The 19,578-nt window shown below is 41.4% G+C and overlaps 1 protein-coding gene across 4 annotated transcripts in view; it reads left to right on the top strand.

Annotated features, from left to right (window-relative positions):
• epha8 (eph receptor A8) overlaps window positions 1-19,578 on the top strand; it is a 107,870-nt gene that overhangs the window by 84,025 nt on the left and 4,267 nt on the right. Inside the window, exons 9-19 of one of the 4 annotated variants that reach the window (XM_069513354.1) lie at window positions 1,248-1,372; window positions 3,776-3,938; window positions 6,426-6,558; window positions 9,958-10,025; window positions 10,307-10,432; window positions 11,041-11,226; window positions 12,525-12,586; window positions 13,239-13,466; window positions 18,032-18,181; window positions 18,277-18,467; window positions 19,363-19,521. In XM_069513354.1, coding sequence (XP_069369455.1) covers window positions 1,248-1,372; window positions 3,776-3,938; window positions 6,426-6,558; window positions 9,958-10,025; window positions 10,307-10,432; window positions 11,041-11,226; window positions 12,525-12,586; window positions 13,239-13,466; window positions 18,032-18,181; window positions 18,277-18,467; window positions 19,363-19,521 — 1,591 coding nt within the window. The remainder of the gene's footprint in view (window positions 1-1,247; window positions 1,373-3,775; window positions 3,939-6,425; window positions 6,559-9,957; window positions 10,026-10,306; window positions 10,433-11,040; window positions 11,227-12,524; window positions 12,587-13,238; window positions 13,467-18,031; window positions 18,182-18,276; window positions 18,468-19,362; window positions 19,522-19,578) is intronic. The other 3 variants (XM_020087139.2, XM_069513363.1, XM_069513366.1) reach the window with 3 other exon arrangements.

Below are 19,578 nucleotides of genomic sequence, written 5' to 3' on the forward strand. Positions count from 1 at the left end.
GCAAAACATGCCACACATTATGCCCTTGCCCTTGTTGACGTCTCACTTGCAGCCACATGATTTAGAATGTGAATCTAGCCTTGGCCCATGATCAGACATCTCTGTCCTCCTCGCTGTTTCTCTCTGCTGTCAGATTTACAAAAAAACAATCTTTAAAAGAAATGTGCTGTCTCAACGACATTTTGTGCTGATAATGAAAAACTGGTTGTGGCACATACAGGACTTGATGGGGTAGCAGCCACTGTCAGCAAATAATACTGGTGTCTCTGACAGTTCTGCGCTCCATACTTTCTATATACCACCAACCTTATCTACATTCTGAATAGTGTTGCAGTAATCACTTGTAGGAAGCCTGACATTTATTTGTTGACACACAAGTAAGTGTAACCTGCACTCAAGTTGAACTTTTATCAACTTTATAGACTTGGGAAATGTTGTTTTTCTAGAGCAGCTTTTCTGTCCCTTCTGCACCGAGTCCACGTTTTGACAGAGACAAGATGCCAGCAGTATTAATGCACTGACACTGTGTGAACACAACCAATAAATCAATAGTTGTATCGACTTTTTGGGGTTGATTCAGCAGTTATGGTGTTGGAAAATGAACTTATGCTGATTTTATTGGTTACACTCACCTAATGTAGCATGCGTCAAAGGATGGACCACCCGTTGCGATTGACTCACAGTAAGTTTCAAAAGGACGTTAGGGTGGGGTAGAAAAAATGAGAGATAATTTAGAAAGTCTTAAACAGCACATCCAAACTCTGCCACACCTGTGACCTTAGAACTTAATACATTTACCCATGACCATGTTCTCTCAGAAAACCATATGAAAAAAATTCAAATGGGTATTTCTGACCTGTTCTTCTAATAAATTTACATGATTCTGTCTGTCTGGATTATAAAACTGTCCCACTTTTCCTTTGCTCACCCTTCTTATGTATATTTATGTGCATGTATAAGACTGACCTCACAAGAAAGATCTGGTGACTCAGAAGTAGAGTGATGTTGATAAAAACGTATCTTAGGAGGTGGGGTTGGATTTTTGCTTCAATAGAAGATGAAGGAAATTTCCTGGAAATTTTCTGGAAACTTTACTTCTGTTAGAAAAATCAAATATCAGTCGAGCTGTTAAATTCAGGTCAGTGCAAGACTAGCCTCCAGAAACACTATATTTGAGGTTATGTGATATCATTGAGGAACCACATCTTAAACTGACGAAGCAGTAATCTCTCCTGTTTCCTTTGCAGCCCCCTCTGAAGTATTAGCCATTCGCCAGGAGAACACCAGTCAGAACAGTGTGATTCTGCTTTGGCATGAGCCCGACCAGCCCAACGGAGTAATTCTGGAGTACGACATCAAATATTATGAGAAGGTATACTCAACTAATTGCTGCACAAAAACTATTTTGAAAAGAACCCAAAACCTGAACACTGTACTCATCGGTTTTATGGTTTGTCAGCATATTCTGTTTTTAAAAGAACAGTTGACATGAAGCTATTGAGGCAGTCCTCAAGATACCTAGAGAACATGAGCTCATTGTCATCAAAGGGCTCTGTCTAAGCTGAGCCAAGATACTTTGAATGCAGAGGAGTGGTGGCTGGATAGACTCTGGATAACTTAATCCCAGAAAAAGGTCCCACTGGCAGCTCAGCTAATTGAAAGGAAATGGGGGTCGAGAGAGGGAGAGAAAGACAGAGGATGAGACAGTGTAGATTCCAACTTAGTGAAAGTGACAGTGACAGCAAGCGGCTGGCGAGCGCAGAGGCCTTGTGACAAGCTAATTGCAGTGAAAGTGTGTGTGTGTGTGTGTGTGTGTGTGTGTGTGTGTGAGATGATAGAAATCAGCTAATTGCAGAGGGAGCAGCCAGGGAGCGAGCAGTCTCATAGCCGTACAAGCAGGATGGTGGGGGGAGCTGAAGGATTAGCTCGTCTCTTGCGCTGGTATCTTAATCTGGCCTCGCTCAGGGGGCGAGACGCCTGTGGGGGATTTCAAGTGGACAAGTCAGCAATGTGCTTTCTTACAGTTTCTATAGTTCTGTGCTAAACAAGAATGAGTCACAGTAAGGGTGGCGGCCGCTGCAGCAGCACTCTAGCCGAGGACGATAATAAAGACCCCCAAAAAAAGGCTTTTATTTCTTCACCTAGCACTTCTTCATAATTAGGCTCTTATCCTTCCAAGGATACATGAATGATTCACTCATTGTGTTGTTTGGATGCACTTTGCACCCCCTACTATTGCTGAACTAACTTCCAAACTTGTAAAGTATCTTTGAATTAAAAGATGCTGTAGCAGGGAAATGAAAACAAGGTGAGGGGAGCAGTGATGATGATGATCTTTACTGTTAATCAAGACTTCCAAAAAAAAAAACACGATCCTTTTGGAACAATGCATGCACCCCACCCCCACTCCCCCACTCCCTTTTCCTAATGAATCTATGCTAAAAAACAGAACTTTGAATAGTGAGTAGGTGTAGCAAGCTTGATAATTTGCATTTGGACAAACGATGAATCTTAAATGAAAGGAAATATGAAAATAAGACAAACACTTTTCAAAGCACCTGTCACTTTGCTGGCTGATTGAGGCAGATCAAAAGATGTGTGAGGTAATTGGCTGCCAATTATGTTTGACTGGCAGATAAGGTTGTATTCGGTTATGATAACAATGGATGACGCAGTGTTCAACAAATCTACCTAATGCACATACAGACACTAAAAAAAGATTATTTGAAAAATGTCTTTTTGTGTCTCATTTTTAATTTAGTGTGATTTGCCTTTCTCTGCCTTACCAGTGTTTTTCTGACTGTCAACAAATCCTGTGAAAAAAATCAAAACTAAGGATAATGTATGTGGACAGACTCAAGATAAAATGTCCAAGGTGAATGAAGTCATGAAATAACATGTCAGCCAGTGAAACGGTGTGGCCAGATCGGGTCCCTCCGTCCTTCCTGACCCCTGAGACATGTAAATGGACCTCTGCTCACTAACTCAGTCCTCTTAAAGTCTGTTCAGACTGGGGAACAATCAGCCGTGGAGCAGGAGCATCTAGGAGGGTCTAAGCTGTTTGTATCTGATGCTCACTGTACACCTCTGCTTGTGCTGTTAGTGCTGGCTGAAATAAAGCAGTACATTAACATTACTGTTACCTATCAGAACCATTAGGCCCATTCACTCTAGCCCTTCCATTTTTCCTATAATATCAACTTTAAAATTCAGTGTTCAATAGTCAATGTCAATTCTAGTTCAGTTTTGATTGCACCAAATTACAAACACAATTTTCTAAGGCACTTCAAAGATCAGTTCTCTCAATGACAGCTGGAAAAAAAGTGTATTTTTCTTGCCAAAGGTTTTGGTAAAGGCACATTTAACATGTCTTGTTCATCTCATCTGATGTGACCTATTTGACTCTTTACCGAAACAATTATCTTGTGGAGATGATTAAAGTAACTTATCTGCTGCTAAAATAACCAGACTGGAAGGCTAATTTTTAATTTGTCCTGGGAAATTAAAAACCAGGTGAAACATTATAATATTTCCCAATCATACACTTGTACAGTACAGTGCATTAATGCATAGTTTCTCACCTTATTTGCCATCAACAATGAACTTAGCTCAGGTAGTTCATGTTTTTAGTTGTGAAATCTTAAGTGTATGTTCTGTGTTCTAAACCACACATTTTACATGTTCATATGGAACAGTTAGCACCTATGTACTGGAGATGACCAGCAGACCAATTTCTCTAAAGCTAATGGTTAAATGTGTTTTGTATCCTGCATAGGATAATGAAGAGCAGAGCTACTCCACACTGAAGTCTAAAAATACCAGTGCCCGAGTGTCAGGGCTGAAGCCGGGCACCAAATACATCTTCCAGGTCCGAGCTAGGACGTCTGCAGGGTGCGGACACTTCAGCCAGAATGTGGAGATTCAGACCGGGAAAGCAGGTGTGTGTCATATGATGGTCGAGAGCTGTAACGTACTGTATCACTAAATTGCTGTTTAGTACAGTGTGAGAAAAAAAGAATCAGGAAACAGTTCTGTTGAAAGACGGAAATCTTCTGAAAGGCTTCACAGCATGGTCCATGGTAAAAGGGGCTTGGGTGTCACTGCGCCTGATAACCACCACCTCCATCCCTCTGTTGCACTGATCTGTACTGTGTTAGAGGGTCACCCTCGTCAGCAGAACTGCAGCATATCCCTGCTTCAAACAGCTGGACACAGTGCAGGGCTGGGGGAGAAGTCTTTATGAGCTTTTCCACCTGAGGCAAGTGCAACACAGAAAGTTAGGTGTTAATAAAAAAAAAAAGAAAAAGTTGTATTGGAATATTTTTCTTTTCTAATAGGGGGTTTGGCAGATAACGTGCAGAGCAGACTCAAGGTCTGCAAAGTACAACCTCCTGCCTGGTTGGAGTCCCAGTGCTGTTTCATTGACTAATAGTCTCCCTCCATTCTGCTGCTGCACTCGACCCCGACTCTCCTGCTCCTGCTCCTGATTCATGTTCAGACTGTAAAAACAAGAGGACTACACACATCCCAGCAGCCGACATGCTGAGTCGTGTCCGTTATCCCTCTTCAAACAGCACCCGCAGCCACTCGGTGCTGAGCTCTGCCCACAGATCTCTGAGGAGTTAATCTAATGTTGATCTGAGACTAATGCCATTTGATTTTCATTAATCAGTCACAGAAGAATATGTGGTGTTGAGGTGTTTCGGATAGTGAGTTGCTTCTCTTCCTCTGTCGTATCTGTGCCGTCAGCATCCTTTTTTCAGCTGTGTCAGTGTGTTTGCCATGGTTTCTGGCTCTTTCACAGGAAAAAGGTACTTGTGCTCTTTGGCTCTATTCTATTAAAAAAATTGGCCGTGTACATAAAATTGCAGACATAAACATATATGGAGACTTAGCTCTCTAATAATAAAAAACTAATAACTGAATATTAGACCAATGCTCTAATATAACACACAGTAAGAGACAAGCTCATACATCAAACATTGTGTCCTCAATGTTTAAATGCACTTTTTGAGTTTTTAGTTTAAAGCTCCAGTATATCTTATTGTGATATGTTTAAAGCAGTAGCTGTTTTTGAAAAAGGAAATAACTTTTGCTTTATTCTTGAATTACACATGAGTTGCAAGTAATAAGGACATAAATGTTGTAATAACCTAATAAAATAAGAATAAAATAACTATGTATGCTCAGCTCATAATGTTATAGCTCGCCCATAATACAATGACAAAGGATTAATAGGATAATAATCCCACATCATCAATGACCAGCATTCCCCCAAAAAGTTTAAACTCCTAATGCAAACGAAGTTTTGCTCACACTGTCTGACTAACCTGGGTGTCTTCTCTCTAGGGACTGGAGCCTGATCTTTGTGGTGCTTGACCTCTGACAGTGTGAGGTGTAAAAAAGGGAGATTGGTAGTTCACACACAAAATTTTCATCAAATACTAAGATATTTTCACCATATCCATATAGTGTTTTATTACATGACACAAGACATATGAGCAAAACAAGCAGTCATAGCTCTTTCCTCCTGCAATCATCTAATGACAGTGTCAAATAATAAAATGGATCCAGACAGTCTGGGTTTAACACATCACAGACCAAATGATGTCACCTTGCAGGGTGGGGTTTGGTTTCTCCATATCGTACCTCTGACAGCCCTGGTTCAGCTGCAGCATTACGAGGACTCGGTGTATTATCAGTGTTGTACAAGCCAAGGCCGCTGAGTAGGAGCGTGTGATCAGGACCAAGATTTGACCAACATTAGCAAAACATTATTAGCTGCTCACTTGTAGTCGCCCCTGTTTCTGGTTCCAACACATCTGCCTGAATTACTCCTACATTAGTGCTGAACATTGTGTAGCATACAGCAAAACACAAAACACACAGTTTGAGGCAATTTCTTCAAAGTTGGTGCAGATGTTCAATTAGATTAACTGATTGGAATTTGGGAGGTCAAACTGACCTTTGACCTTATTTTTTGCCTTGTGAATTATCTTAGGAGAGATAATCATTTAAAATTTGCTCAAGATTTGGGTTGTCAGAGGTCAAGGTCACAAGTTTTCAGCCTTTTGAACATTATACCATAAGTTTGTGCAGTCTCCTAAAAGATGGTGTTCTTACAGGTGGAGACTTAATCACTTCAACCTTTTAAAACTGATGACAATATGGGGTTAAATATTTCCTTACCATAATGCAGCAGACACACATTTCAAAATACAAAGCAGAGGTAATTAGAAAATGTGCAGCTCCTATGATAGAGGTCCAAATTCTTGTTTATCTTGTTTGACCAGGACCACTGTACCTGCCACCTGGGTTTGCCAGTGTGTGTCTATGGGGAAAATGGAAACAGTCAGCTGACAGTGTGTGTGTGTGTGTGGTGTGTGTGTGTGTGTGTGTGTGTGTGTGTGTGTGTGTGTTTGCAGCTCCTCTGCGCTACAACACCATGACCATCATATGGATCTGCATGGCCCTGGTGTCCAGCCTGGTGACGTTTCTGGCCATCATCATCTGCAGGAAACGGCAAGGCTACACTTTACCACACTACCCATCGCTGCTGTGTGTGGAACACTTTCTTACACTAATCTACTGTGCTTCTCTTTGTGTAATGTTGCTGTGTTTCTCCCTGCTTGTGCCACGTGTTGTATCTGCTGCAAGTAATAAGACAGAAAGGCTAGAATATAAATGTTCTCCAAACATGGGGACAGATCTTATTTAAGGCCGTGTTTGAGAAGCTAAACTACCTTAAGTCCCACTTATCATGTTCAAATGTTCAAACTGTTGAAGTGCACTAATAATGTGCATGCTGTTCTATCAGTAACAAAGACGAGGAGTGGAGAGGAGCTCTGAAAACTAATGCTTCAGCTACTCTAAACCCACCAACCCTCCCTGTCTTCTCACTGACTTAATAATAATCATAATTTCCACCTCAACTTGGATTTAATTATGTTGATTCATGTCCAGTAGCTTGCAAGCCAAACATTCCCATTCATCCCATCAGCCCCCCCCCTTCCCTCCCTTTTGATGTCTTCAACCTACATCTCTGTAGTGTAGTACGGCAAAGAATAATTCATTTCATTGCACTTAATTAATTCATATTTCAATCCATATTCAGTTTTTCTTTATTTCCATTTTCTTTGAGGAGAAAAACACAATATGTTGGAGGATCTCATTGTGTGATCCAGGCAAAGCTGCGTTACCTTGACAGAACAGTCCAGCATATTTAGTGACACTAAGATGAAGGATGGTGGAGTGTAGAAGTGAAATTTTCAATATAATAAAAGAATATGAGTGAGTTGGGCCACTCGCCAACCTAATATGGAAGTGTTAAAAAATACCAAAAAGGCCCTGAGACAGAAAGGAATAAACTTGAATGATGAGCGGAGAAGAATACTTCACAGCAGAGTATGAATTCAGTGGCTACTGACTAAATGAGATTTTAATCTTTATGAATATAAAAATCAGATATTAAAACACAGCACCCTGGCTAATGCTAGTGCCCTGAGATCATCGAAGATACATGAAGTGTGTGCCAGCACCCTGGAGACGTGTGGATGATTTAGTGTCTTCATCTTCATCAGTTAATGGAATAACTTTGTCAAATTATTCTGGTAAATTTTTAGCAGCTCTTCTGTCACCTGCAGCATTTAGTCTGTGCTTATTAGCCCTCATGGTGCTAACAGTAATAAGTGGGATGAGACTGTCAGATTTTAATAACTGTACTGACAGACAAAACTTTCACATTTCATTTTGAGCTGGACAAATAAATGTTATATTCAAAGGAGGTTAAATGCATTAGCAGAGGTTAACACCACAGAAAGTAAAGTCTCACCCATTGAGAGAGGACTAATGCTACATTCACACATAGGGAATCAAACAGAGGTTCAGTGACAGGGCGCAGAAATTGAGAAGTGGACCCCATATCATTTGTTACCGTCAGCAGCCAAGACAAGAAGAAGAAGAAGTGCCTAACAGCGTAGATATTGATTCCCACAGGGACCTGAAGCACAGAGCTGTTCTGACTCCTCTGTATAAAGAAACCGAAACATGAAACGTCATCTAAAAACATAGTGTTAGGGAAAAACTCAACTGGTTCTGAAGCAATGTTAAAATAACAAGTAAAACTGTAGTTTGTTGTAAAGCCTGCTCCAACAAAGGTGTTGTGTTAGTGTTGCTCAACCTCTTCCTTGATATCGCTGTTGGAAGTTGTAATTGCTGTGTGCTTAGTTTCTGCATTGTGATTGGTTGCTCACATTTTAACAGAGGGCATTTATAGTGTGCTGCTGCAGGGGGCCTTCTCTCTGTAGCACAGTGGGAGGCGATGCCAGGTCCCTTTCATAATGAATAGCACTCTATCTCTTTCTCAGGTTTTTGAGGCTGTGAGCTGTGATTCTCTTCCAGTGCACATGTAAACATCATCTGCTCCTTTTAGTATATTTGAACAGTTTTGTTTATATTTTGAAACTCGCGTTTAAAGTATTGAATGTGATTGGCCCTTTGTCACACATCATAAGTGGACATGTGAGAGGTTGTGACAGTGTTTCTGATCCCTCCCCTTTTCCAAGTGCGCCACCAGGGGTGCCAGGCCACGAAACTAGCAAAGTGTCCCAACACAATGGGCAAGGTGCTGCACTCTGCACCACCGCACTATAGAGCCCTGTACGCATGAAAGGCCCATCACAGTTTCAAATTTACTTTGTCAATGCAGGTGGACTCAGGACCATAATGCCAAGCCACCTTTTATATGATTTATATGCTAAGAGAAGATAGATAGATACAGAGATGTACTAGATGTACTTGATCCCAAATTATATAATTATTGAAGGGACCTAGAAAAAAAATAATTGATGGTGAATGTTATGGCGACAAACGGACTAAATTTGTTTAGTACTTCAATGTACTTCCTTGTTTTTCAATGTACTTCTGGGTCAGTTCAGCAACATGGAAACCACATGTTCCTGAATGGAGCAGTTCATAGATTTACTTTACTACCTCAAATATAAAGATATTAACTCAGTTCTCAGTGTTAGGGACAGGTTTCACATAAGTGAAAGACATCTCAGAGAATGCTCAAGGCAACGAGACATGCTAGTCGTTTTTTTTTTCAACCATCTTCTTTATTTCTCTACGTCTCTTCCCGGGCTCCATAGTAAAACAATCAGCTTTTATACTGAAATTAAAAACTAGCAGGAAATAAATGACCTCATAATGAATCAGTGTAGTGACAGCATTAGAAAATACAATATTTACACTATTTAAGTTGAGTGAATTAGTTGCCTAAAAGCTACAAGCCCACAAGGAGCAAGAGACAAGCTGCTACTTCTGTGTCTGTGAATGACGTGTTGAATCCTCCTGTCCTTTCCCTCCTTCCTCTCCGGGATGTGTTCTTTGTGGCTTTTTAACGTATTAATGTATTTTGATGCCATGTCGTGGAAACTTACTATCAAAAATAATAAGAAGCTAATGTTTAAATTAATTTGATGTGTAGAGTCATGAAGATTAGCAAAAAGATGTTTTCTCAGTTACTTTTAGTGGTATGAAAATTCATTTTATAATCATCTACCTTCTTGTATAGAGCCTACAAAAATCTCTGTACGTTTAAAATCCTTACAAATAAAAGGCCGATGCACTGTTTGGCTTAATACCACTAAGAGTACATGAGATAAAGTCTTTTTGGATGATGTGATGTTTCATTTAACCTCAGAGGGTAAGAGTATCCTCTGACCCTCTCCACCTGGCAGCCAGCATTTTTTAAAAAAGTACTGGTTGTTTCTTTACAAATAATTATGCAGCAATCAGTTATGAAAATGTTCATTATGAACAATGATTCACTAATTAATTATGAGCTGTGAAGAAAGATTGATTGTTTCACTATTGTCCTGTATTCACCCCGCTGTATGTTTATGTGTGTGCATGTGTCTGTAATTGGATGACTGGCTGTGTGTGTGGTTTGTATAGACACTGTGGCTACAGCAAAGCCTTCCAGGACTCTGACGAGGAGAAGATGCATTACCAGAACGGCCATGGTATGTTTGACCCATTCCTCAATTATTACCAATAATAGATTAGATCTCATTAGAGTTCCTCCTCAGAGCAAACAATCTCTCCCACGCTCTGACTGATTACAGGAGCACACAGGCCTTGTTCCCTGTATGCTGCTCATTCTCTCTCTCCCTCTCTTCTCCTTTCTCTGAGCCATTTCTTCCCTTTCATCAGCTTTCCCTCCACATGCCGGTGGCAGGGGCTCAGATGTGATGTTGCTCTCATTCTCCGATATGTGACCAAATGGTAATGTTGTTTATCTTAGTGTCATTCCCCGACGCGAGGTTCTATATCGACCCGCACACATACGAGGACCCCTGCCAGGCGGTCCACGAGTTTGCCCGAGAAATTGAAGCTTCCAGGATCAAAATAGAGAAAATCATTGGTTCAGGTAAAACCATGAACTTGTGTACACCCACACGTGCACGCAAACACACACACACACAAACACACATGCATGTGCCGAGTGGGAATCATTGGCTGAGCTAAGTTAAAATCATTGCCTGGTGTAAAGGCTGTGGTGTGCAGCAGAGAGGAGGATGGCAGAGCGGAATCAGAGCGTTGCGTGGGGCTGTCAATCAAAGCTCCTCAGACAGGCAGGGAATACTAACACTGTGGCCCACAATGCACTGCTCCATGTGACTGCCGCAGACATTCAGAGAAGCATAGGAAACACAATTACAGTTCTTCTGAGTTCAAGTATTAATGAGAAATGATGGATGGATGATTAGCAGGGTATATGTTATATGGTACATGTTACATGTTAATTTCTCAATCTTGGGACAATATAGGAATTCTGATTCTGATTCTGATGTATGTGACCACACGGCCTATAAGTGGATCTCTTATCTAACCCAGCAAATTAACTCAACACACATTCTCATTTGCAGCCATGTCTTAAGAGGGAGTGTGGGGGCAAGCTCAGTACAGTGCATTTCCAATATAGTTAAAAAAAAATGTATGGGAAATGTGAATGAATTGCCTCGCTGTTGTGTTTAGGGGAATTCGGAGAGGTGTGTTACGGTCGTATGAGGCTCCCGGGGAAAAGAGACATCCCAGTGGCCCTGAAGACCCTGAAGGCAGGATACACAGAGAAGCAGAAGAGGGACTTCCTGGCTGAGGCGTCCATCATGGCCCAGTTCGACCACCCCAACGTCATCCGCCTGGAGGGAGTAGTAACCCAGAGTATGCCAACACTCATATATGCATTAATGTATATATTTATATAATGTATATTTATGACAGGACATCTGGAGCCTGAAGATAACAATTAACAGTAAAAGTACATTTAGTCTATGCACATGTTATAATCTTTATCTGTAACACCTTTTCTAAAGCTTTTCCTAGTTTGCTCTATTACTAAGCACTTACTAGCTCCTGATCCTGCACAGGTCCATTTTTTCAAAACCGCACCCAACTGACCCATTACCCACAATTATCTCCTTGTCAAATCTAGACCCGCCGGAACCATTAACCCACAACATGACCCATTGCCCATGATTAAACACAGATGCTACATTCACAGTTACTCACATAAAATGGGTTATGGTCTCCTTGTCCTCCTGTTTTGGTGCTTGAGTTGTGGTGAAGTGGTGGTGTCATAAGCTTTCACAATAAAACGTAGTCAACTGCAGGACTGTATCATAGATATTCTGAGATGCTCTTTGGCTGAAGAGTTAAAAAGGGAAAGTATCAATTATAGTGACTTCATGCTTATGAAAAGCAATGGAAGTTATATCAGCTGACATGTGACTATAAAGATAAAAAAGTCAGATTCTGACTTTAACATGGAAATCAGCTGGACAGAATAGAGATGAATGAGTTCTGTAATCTATGACAGTTCGACAGCCTGTGCAGTCAGTCTTCACTCTGGTGTCTCCTTACAGCTGTCTGAAGGAAGCAGGTATCTGATTCACCTGCCATCTTTAACAGGAGCCAGGCAGCGCACTGCCGAGCCACAATTACACATGGGAATTCACTGGTGAAATTTTGGGCAACAAGAACCACAGAAATACCAATTCTTATTATCATTAATTATTGTACAGTTTATACTGCAAAGAAACAGGTGTACACACACAACCTCCATCCTCTCTTTATCAAGTCTGACCAACCTCAAGCGTAGCAAATTTAAATCAGAGTTGGGGTAGATGTGTCGCTGCGATACCCAACATGATAGACTGTTGGGGTACATTATATAGTGCTGCTATTAGAAAACTGTGACAAGTTTGTTTTTCATTCTGGACCATACAAGATTCAAGTTTACAGTCACAAAGTGAAAACAAAGTACACAAGAAAAAAAGAGATACTATATTTTTAATTGTACACCTTCAACCTCCAGTGGAATTTTATGAGTTTATATATACATAGACAACACAGAGTTATATACAGTCCAATGTGGATATAGGCTAAATAAATAGTTTAAAGACTGTTGATATCTAGTTCAGCACAGGAATGATCCATCATGTTTTTGTCTGTTTCTCTAGGCAAACCGGTGATGATCATCACAGAGTATATGGAGAACGGCTCTCTGGACTCCTTCCTCAGGGTTGGTATTCATACTTTTGGTTGAAGAGCATTTAGAGGGTCTGGTTTTGTCTTTAGTCCTGTGTCAGTCTTTGGTTTAATTTAGCTTTTTACTGTAAAGGACTTCACTGCCCATTGGAAACAATATATTACCAAGATGTCGGCATCTCAGCACCTATAAAGAAAGCTTCAATTTAAACACCGGTCCTATTAATGCTTTTCACAACACATCAAGCAGAATATAATTATTCTATTCATGTGATTTTAAAATCTAGAAATTGGCCAATCCACACTTCCAGTGCTCATGTCATTTGCATCAGACGACTGCTGTCAGGCACCAGCAGTTCAGAGCATCACATGCAAACGTTTTCTTCAGTGAGAAACTCTATAGGTTGATTTAACATTGTGTTACAGCAAAGTCAAACAGCTCCAGTATTTGCTTATATGAAAATACTGCAGATTAGAACTTAAAAGCAAATCCCTGTCATGTTTTACCCTCTTATCTTTACTCTTTTCTCTATCTTGATTAAAATCTTGTCCATTATCACTCTCTTCATCTTTTTTCTCCTGCAGTACCTTCACATTTTCTTTTCTTTTTTTGATTTGCTGTTAAAGCTTCTCTGTCGCTGCCTCCTCCTTCCTGATCTTGTCTGTTCTTTCCTGCGTTCCTGCAGAGACACGATGGCCAGTTCACCATCATCCAGCTGGTGGGGTTGCTGCGCGGCATCGCGGCCGGTATGACCTACTTGTCTGACCTGGGCTACATTCACAGAGACCTGGCTGCCCGCAACATCCTGGTCAACAGCAACCTGGTGTGTAAGGTGTCTGACTTCGGCCTATCCCGAGTACTTGAGGACGACCCTGATGCTGCATACACCACCAGTGTGAGTTTTCACATTGAGGCAAGCATTAATGCAGCGACACACACACATTCAGAGGCACTCACAGTTTCTCAAAAGAGACTGCCATTATCATATGAGCACAAATCATGTGTAATATATGCACAGACCTAAAACCAATGTACACCCCCAATAATTGGACATTTATATAATAATGAGATTATATGTCAAAGTTACAGTGTCATGTTCACTTACATAATAATATGTAATAATAATTTAATGACATCTACAGGTGAAGTTGCATGTTGCACCTGAACACCCCTCATCTCACCCTCCTCTTCCCAACATGAAAGAGAACCTGTGGTGAACTTCAGTTGTCATGAAAACTCAAAAGGTTTTAGTTTGTCCAATTTGGAGGACAGTAAAAACATGGTGGCCTCCACAGAGAGGACCCCCTTCCATGTAAATATAAAGTTGTTAAATATAAAGAGTCTATTCTATGGTAAAGAAAACAACAATTCATACAATTTAGATGATTGCTGACCAGTGAAAACATCACTAGGATTATTTTATATTCAATTTCTGCCAAAAATCCCTTTCACCTTAATCTTACACACTGGACATGTAAGGGATTAAACAGAGCTTCCACAAAATTTGGGGACTCCCCAACAAAATCTGAAGCCCCAGAGGCAGAGATTTTCCAAACTTTTAGCTTTGGGTGAAGTCTGAAACCCTAGAGCCAACATCTCCCATAATACAACCAACAGAACAGCAGTGAAACCCTAATTACTCAGTATCAGCCAATACTGAGAACCTGTCTAGTGTGAGGTATTTCTATTCAGAGAGCAACTCTGGCATTTCATACATGATATTCAGTTTTCAAAAAAACCCTGACATCAAGGTTATCTCTGTTTGGGCCTGAGACTTGGTACAAAGTGAAGTTGAGGGTAAAAATAAATGGGCATTAACGTATGACAAAGGGAGAGAAAAAAAAAACAGTACTGTGCTGCTTTATGGGAAATACAGTACATCTGGAGCTTGACCCTCACTATATGGAGTAAAAGTCAGTAAATCTTTGAGAGTGAGTTCTCTAACTTTATGGAAATCCAACAATAAATCAATGGAGTACTCCTTTAATTACATGGTTCAAGACATTTTATTAGATTTCTTTGTTAAAAGGCATCAACCTTAGTTAGATTTTAGCACATCCTTCCTCTGTGCTTGGACGAAACCAAACAGCTAACGATAAAGAGATACTGCACACTTAAATGTGTTCTTTGAGCTGTAAATTAAATGACATGAAACACAGTAATGGTGATTTTAATACCACATTTCTTACCAAATTACTGCTGAGTCTAGTTTACACCATCTAATTAAATGTGGGCAGGTTAATGATCAAACCGGGTTAATTATGTTTAAAGACAAACTGTGGACTGGTCTCTCTCCAATAGAATCTTTTCCTCGACTCCCCCCATCCTCTCTAATACTTGCTTTGCCTCGGCTCCAAGAGCTTCAGCTTCAGGCATTATTGGGCTGGAGCCGACAACTTGGGACCACCATGGTCTTCTGCCAATCGAATGCCCATTTCAGGCGATTCTGGAGGGGAAAAGTCCTCTGTGGTAGATGTGCCGTGTGAATCTGTCGTTCTCCATTTTTTCATGGCCTGAGGAGGTCACTGACACTGACTAGTCCAGCTCTCTCTACTTAGAACTAGTTCATAAGAGACTATTCTCAGCTAGATTTGCAAATCAGATTTCCAACCTGTTCTAACCTCTAGGAAATCTAGTCAGGAGTCAGTGACAACTCCAGCAAGATCCAGCTAATCAAAGCGCAGGATAAGAAGAAGGTGGTGAGTGTAAATGCAGTGGCGAGGTGTCCCCGGATTTTTTTTTTACTTTGGACACGTCTGAATTCGGGGAAATGAAGCAGTAACTGTGTGTGTGAGGGACAGTATAACACAAACTCAGTAGAGCTGGCATAAATTGTAGCAGTTTCGGGTCATTTTTGGAGAGAAATCTTTGCCTGAGCTGCACTCCATTCTTTATAACTGTGACGTCCACTGAAGTGTTTCACCTCCTTTTAGTCTGTGAGCAGGATGACACAGAAGAGCAGGGGGATCAATCGTATTCACCATGTCTCCTGTGTTTTTGTGATCAAATGTGTAGCAAATCGTTTAGTGTGGACTGCCCAGCGACACGCCGACTTTGAAAGTCATGTAGTGTGAACTTGGCCTTAGGCAGCACTAGGCAAAGTAGTGTTCTTAAGAAGTATTTAAAATGTTTGAACTTCCTAAACCCTGAGATCTTCTCAACAAATTACATTTAAGAATTCAGCTTTCTCGTGTCCTAATGTGATCACAGTCAAATCGTTTTGTTTGGGGGGGGGGGGGAAGGATCAAAATCTTAATATTTTGTGAACTGAATTGAAAAGCTGAAATGCATTTTGTATTCATGTACAGGCTTTAAGTTGGCAGCTCCACCGAGAGCTCGAGCTATAGCCAAGAGAATAACAAAGAGGCAAACATAAAAGTCAGTGACAGATACAACCATTCAAAAGTGATGCAGAAAAAAGAATACAACCATAATCCCATAAATGTGGGAGCAAAGTAAAATCTGTGTAAGTGCTCCAGTTGAGAGAAGCCTGATATTAAACCTGCAGCCTGATGGGAGCACATATATTTAGTCTTAACTAAAAAAGGCCGAGGCAGCTCCTTCCACAGTCTGATGCTATCAGCCTGCAGCACACGGAAATCAGCATTTGACACATTTGTCTGTTACAGTCTGGTAAAGCACAGAAATCAGATTACAGACAGCAAGGTGATTACACGCAGCATCACTCAGACACTCTGGAGGGGATAAAGACTGTAGATTGTGATATTACAGACAACAGTGTCATTACAGCACATCTTGAATTAATGGTGGATAATGGCTGGAGATTAATACAGTTCACATAACTGCCGGGAAAATGTAAGTAAAGTGAATAAAGCTGCTTATTGCACAGAATCAAAGTGGCAGCAAAGTCACTTTGAAGAACCTGCCGAGTATTACGACAGTGAATTAAGGTTAGTGAATTCCTCTGGCTCGAGTAGCTGGATTTACTGTTTAGCAGGACAGCAGGTATGTGCAGCGGCCTACGTTCTAACAGTAACCTTCAGATGTTTAAAACAACCCATGGGGAGAACCTTGTTTGTTTAACAAGTGATGTATCCATTTGTCAACCTAATTAAGTGTCAGCTCTACGTCAAAATAATATAAGTGGCTCACATACCTGCTCACATTTGCAAGTCTATTCTTGTCCTGACCAGGTCCACACTGGCTCCCTCTAGTCTTTATGTGTCATTTAACTCAGGACATTGTGTGGACGTTCAAACAGTAGTTCATAGTAACTAAGTGCATTATTACGGATTTTAGGAGGTACTTTACTTAAGTTTTATAGATGTCCATGAGTTTTATTATCTGTATCTTTATTATTATTATTATTATTATTATTATTATTTGTACTCTGATCGTGAAGTTAGCTTATTGTTTGTTATAAAGCACTTTGTTACCTGTATTGAAAAGTGCTGTACAAATAAGTAATAATAATAATAATTATTATTATTATTATTAAATAGTTAACTACTTTTGATTCTATAAATCTTACTCTAGCTCTTGATTCTTGTACAAGTTAGATTATCCATAGAAAACAATGATATGCTTTTAAAATATGATGAACTGCTTCAGAGTAGACTGCTCAACCTGATATAGAGTCAAACCAGGAAACCCTATTTTAACATTTTCCTGATAATACTGTGGTACTTTTACATTGTGGTACACCATAACTACCTTTACCTGAAAAAAAGGATGTGAATGTGTCTTTCACCACTGTAGACAGACAAACACCACTCTCTGTTGAAATGAAACTTGTTCACAAGCTCCACTGGAACCATTGTGGGTTAAAGTCCTATATCTGGCACATGATGGAGTTAATTGTTGATTATCCATTGCATTGTGTGTCGATAAAAGGACAAATGTAGAAAATAGCCAGACTTATCCATCAGTTTGATTCCACAACTGCAAGATGTCATGTAAGTCTGTCACACGGAAGCTGCTTTCAGACATGCACTGAACTCCAGAGAGTCTCAGCAAAGAAAGTCAGGAGAATCCGATGTGAGAACACAGCTGGTGATCCACTGCTGGATTAACAGTGAGCCACTGGGGTTTATGACGCTTCTAACACGCTTCTAACACGCTTCTAACACGCTTCTAACATGACAGATGCACAAGGTAAAAAAAGAAAAAGAACAGAAATCCCCAGGTGAAAAAGTGTAGTCACACACGTAGAAGACACAAACGAAGATGTCAAGAGAGTTTGTGGTGATAAGAGCTGACGCCAGTGTCTGTGTTGTCAAGAAAAGTGGAATTGATATGTCACTTCCTGTCTCTGCCTGCTGTTCGCAGCTGCACCACCTCTCCCCTGAATAATGCGGAGGATTTGTTGCTGTTGAACGCGTCTGTGCAGAGAACCTCCCGCTGCTTTGTTCATGCATGAAAAGCAAACTGCAGCTAAAGTCCAGACCCAATTCTCTGGACTCTTCCAGCAGATCATGTCTAATATTTCCTGGTTGAACCCCTTTTTGTTTCTGGCAGGGTGGAAAGATCCCAATCCGCTGGACGGCCCCGGAGGCAATCGCCTACAGGAAGTTCTCCTCCTCCAGTGACGTCTGGAGCTACGGCGTGGTCATGTGGGAGGTGATGTCTTACGGGGAGCGACCATACTGGAACCTCACCAACAGAGACGTGAGCCCTGTTTTTTGATCATAGCTTCCATTCACTCAGCGTGTTTTCCTGCTTGACACTGTGCTCTCATCCATATCTTGCTGGACGTTGTGCAGGTGATCAAATCTGTGGAGGAGGGCTACAGGCTGCCTGCTCCCATGGGCTGCCCTGCTGCTCTGCACACACTCATGCTGGACTGCTGGCAGAAGGAACGCAACGAGAGGCCGCGCTTTTGCCAGATAGTCACCGTTCTCGACAAGCTAATCCGCAACCCGGAGAACCTGAAGTCCATGGACATGCTCTGCAGGTGGGTGAGCCGCTGAATAAACCCACATTTGCAGCAAAGCTACATGGGTGCATTGTGTCACATGCTGAGGAGTCTTTTGATTTAATTTGGCCAGACAGTTCACCAAAATGCAGTCAAATATTGGTTCTTGTGATGAGGGGATTAAGCTCCAAATCGAAACAAGACACTGCCTGTGAGTAGCTGAGAAGATGATCTCTTGGACAATATACGGTGGCAGACTGTTAGGCTAAGTAACTGTCTTAGTGTGGGAGACAGAGTAAATCCAATCTCGTCCCGCTGCTATCAAACACGAGCGCGGTGGGATAAAGTTGCAGTGTCAAGTTTCCCTCAAAGTTCTCCGTCAGATGAAGCGAGTGGTCATGTTCGTTTTCCAATAAGCCCATCTGAGAGACGCGCTGTGCGTTAAGTAAAAGCCTCGCTGTGATATTGACATTGATCTGCGGTGAACGTGGGAGCAGGTCTGAGATGACACCAGGGCCGAGGCTGGACTTGTGTAAATTGCTCAGTTCAGACCCCAGGTCGTACAGAGTCAGTGTTGCGTGGCATTGTGCTTCCCTGTACGTCTGTGGGTGAGGGTGAGGGGAGAATGGAGTTAGAGGAAGAGGCAGAGGAGAGGCAGGAGTGTTAAGGATTTCTCCTTTTATTAATCTACCCAAAGCAGCCATCCTGCAACCTCAGCCGCCACCTTTTCTCTATCATTTTAACAGCTATTGATTTTCTGCCTCAGGTACTAGTGCATTTCAAAGCCCCCTCTCACCCATTCACTCTCCCTCTTGCTCACATTTGGACTCTTTTCTTGTGTTCTGACTCCCTCTAACTTGTCTTTTTGTCTTCCCATTCGTCTTCCTCGCTCTCTCTGTCTATCTACGGCCGTCTCTCTCACTCTCTGCCGCAGTTTAAGCAGTCCGCCGCTGATGGAGAGAGCTATTCCAGACTTCAGTAGCTGTCACTCAGTAGATGAGTGGCTGGACACCATAAAGATGGGCCGCTACAAGGAGCGCTTTGCAGCAGGGGGGTACCACACTCTGGGACACGTCATAAGCATGAACCAAGGGTGAGCACTGACGGCCATGGAGGGTGATAACAGCTCAGAGGTGATGGCGAGCTGTTA

The sequence above is a fragment of the Paralichthys olivaceus genome, chromosome 2 (assembly GCF_024713975.1).
Source record: "Paralichthys olivaceus isolate ysfri-2021 chromosome 2, ASM2471397v2, whole genome shotgun sequence".
NCBI lineage: Eukaryota > Metazoa > Chordata > Actinopteri > Pleuronectiformes > Paralichthyidae > Paralichthys > Paralichthys olivaceus.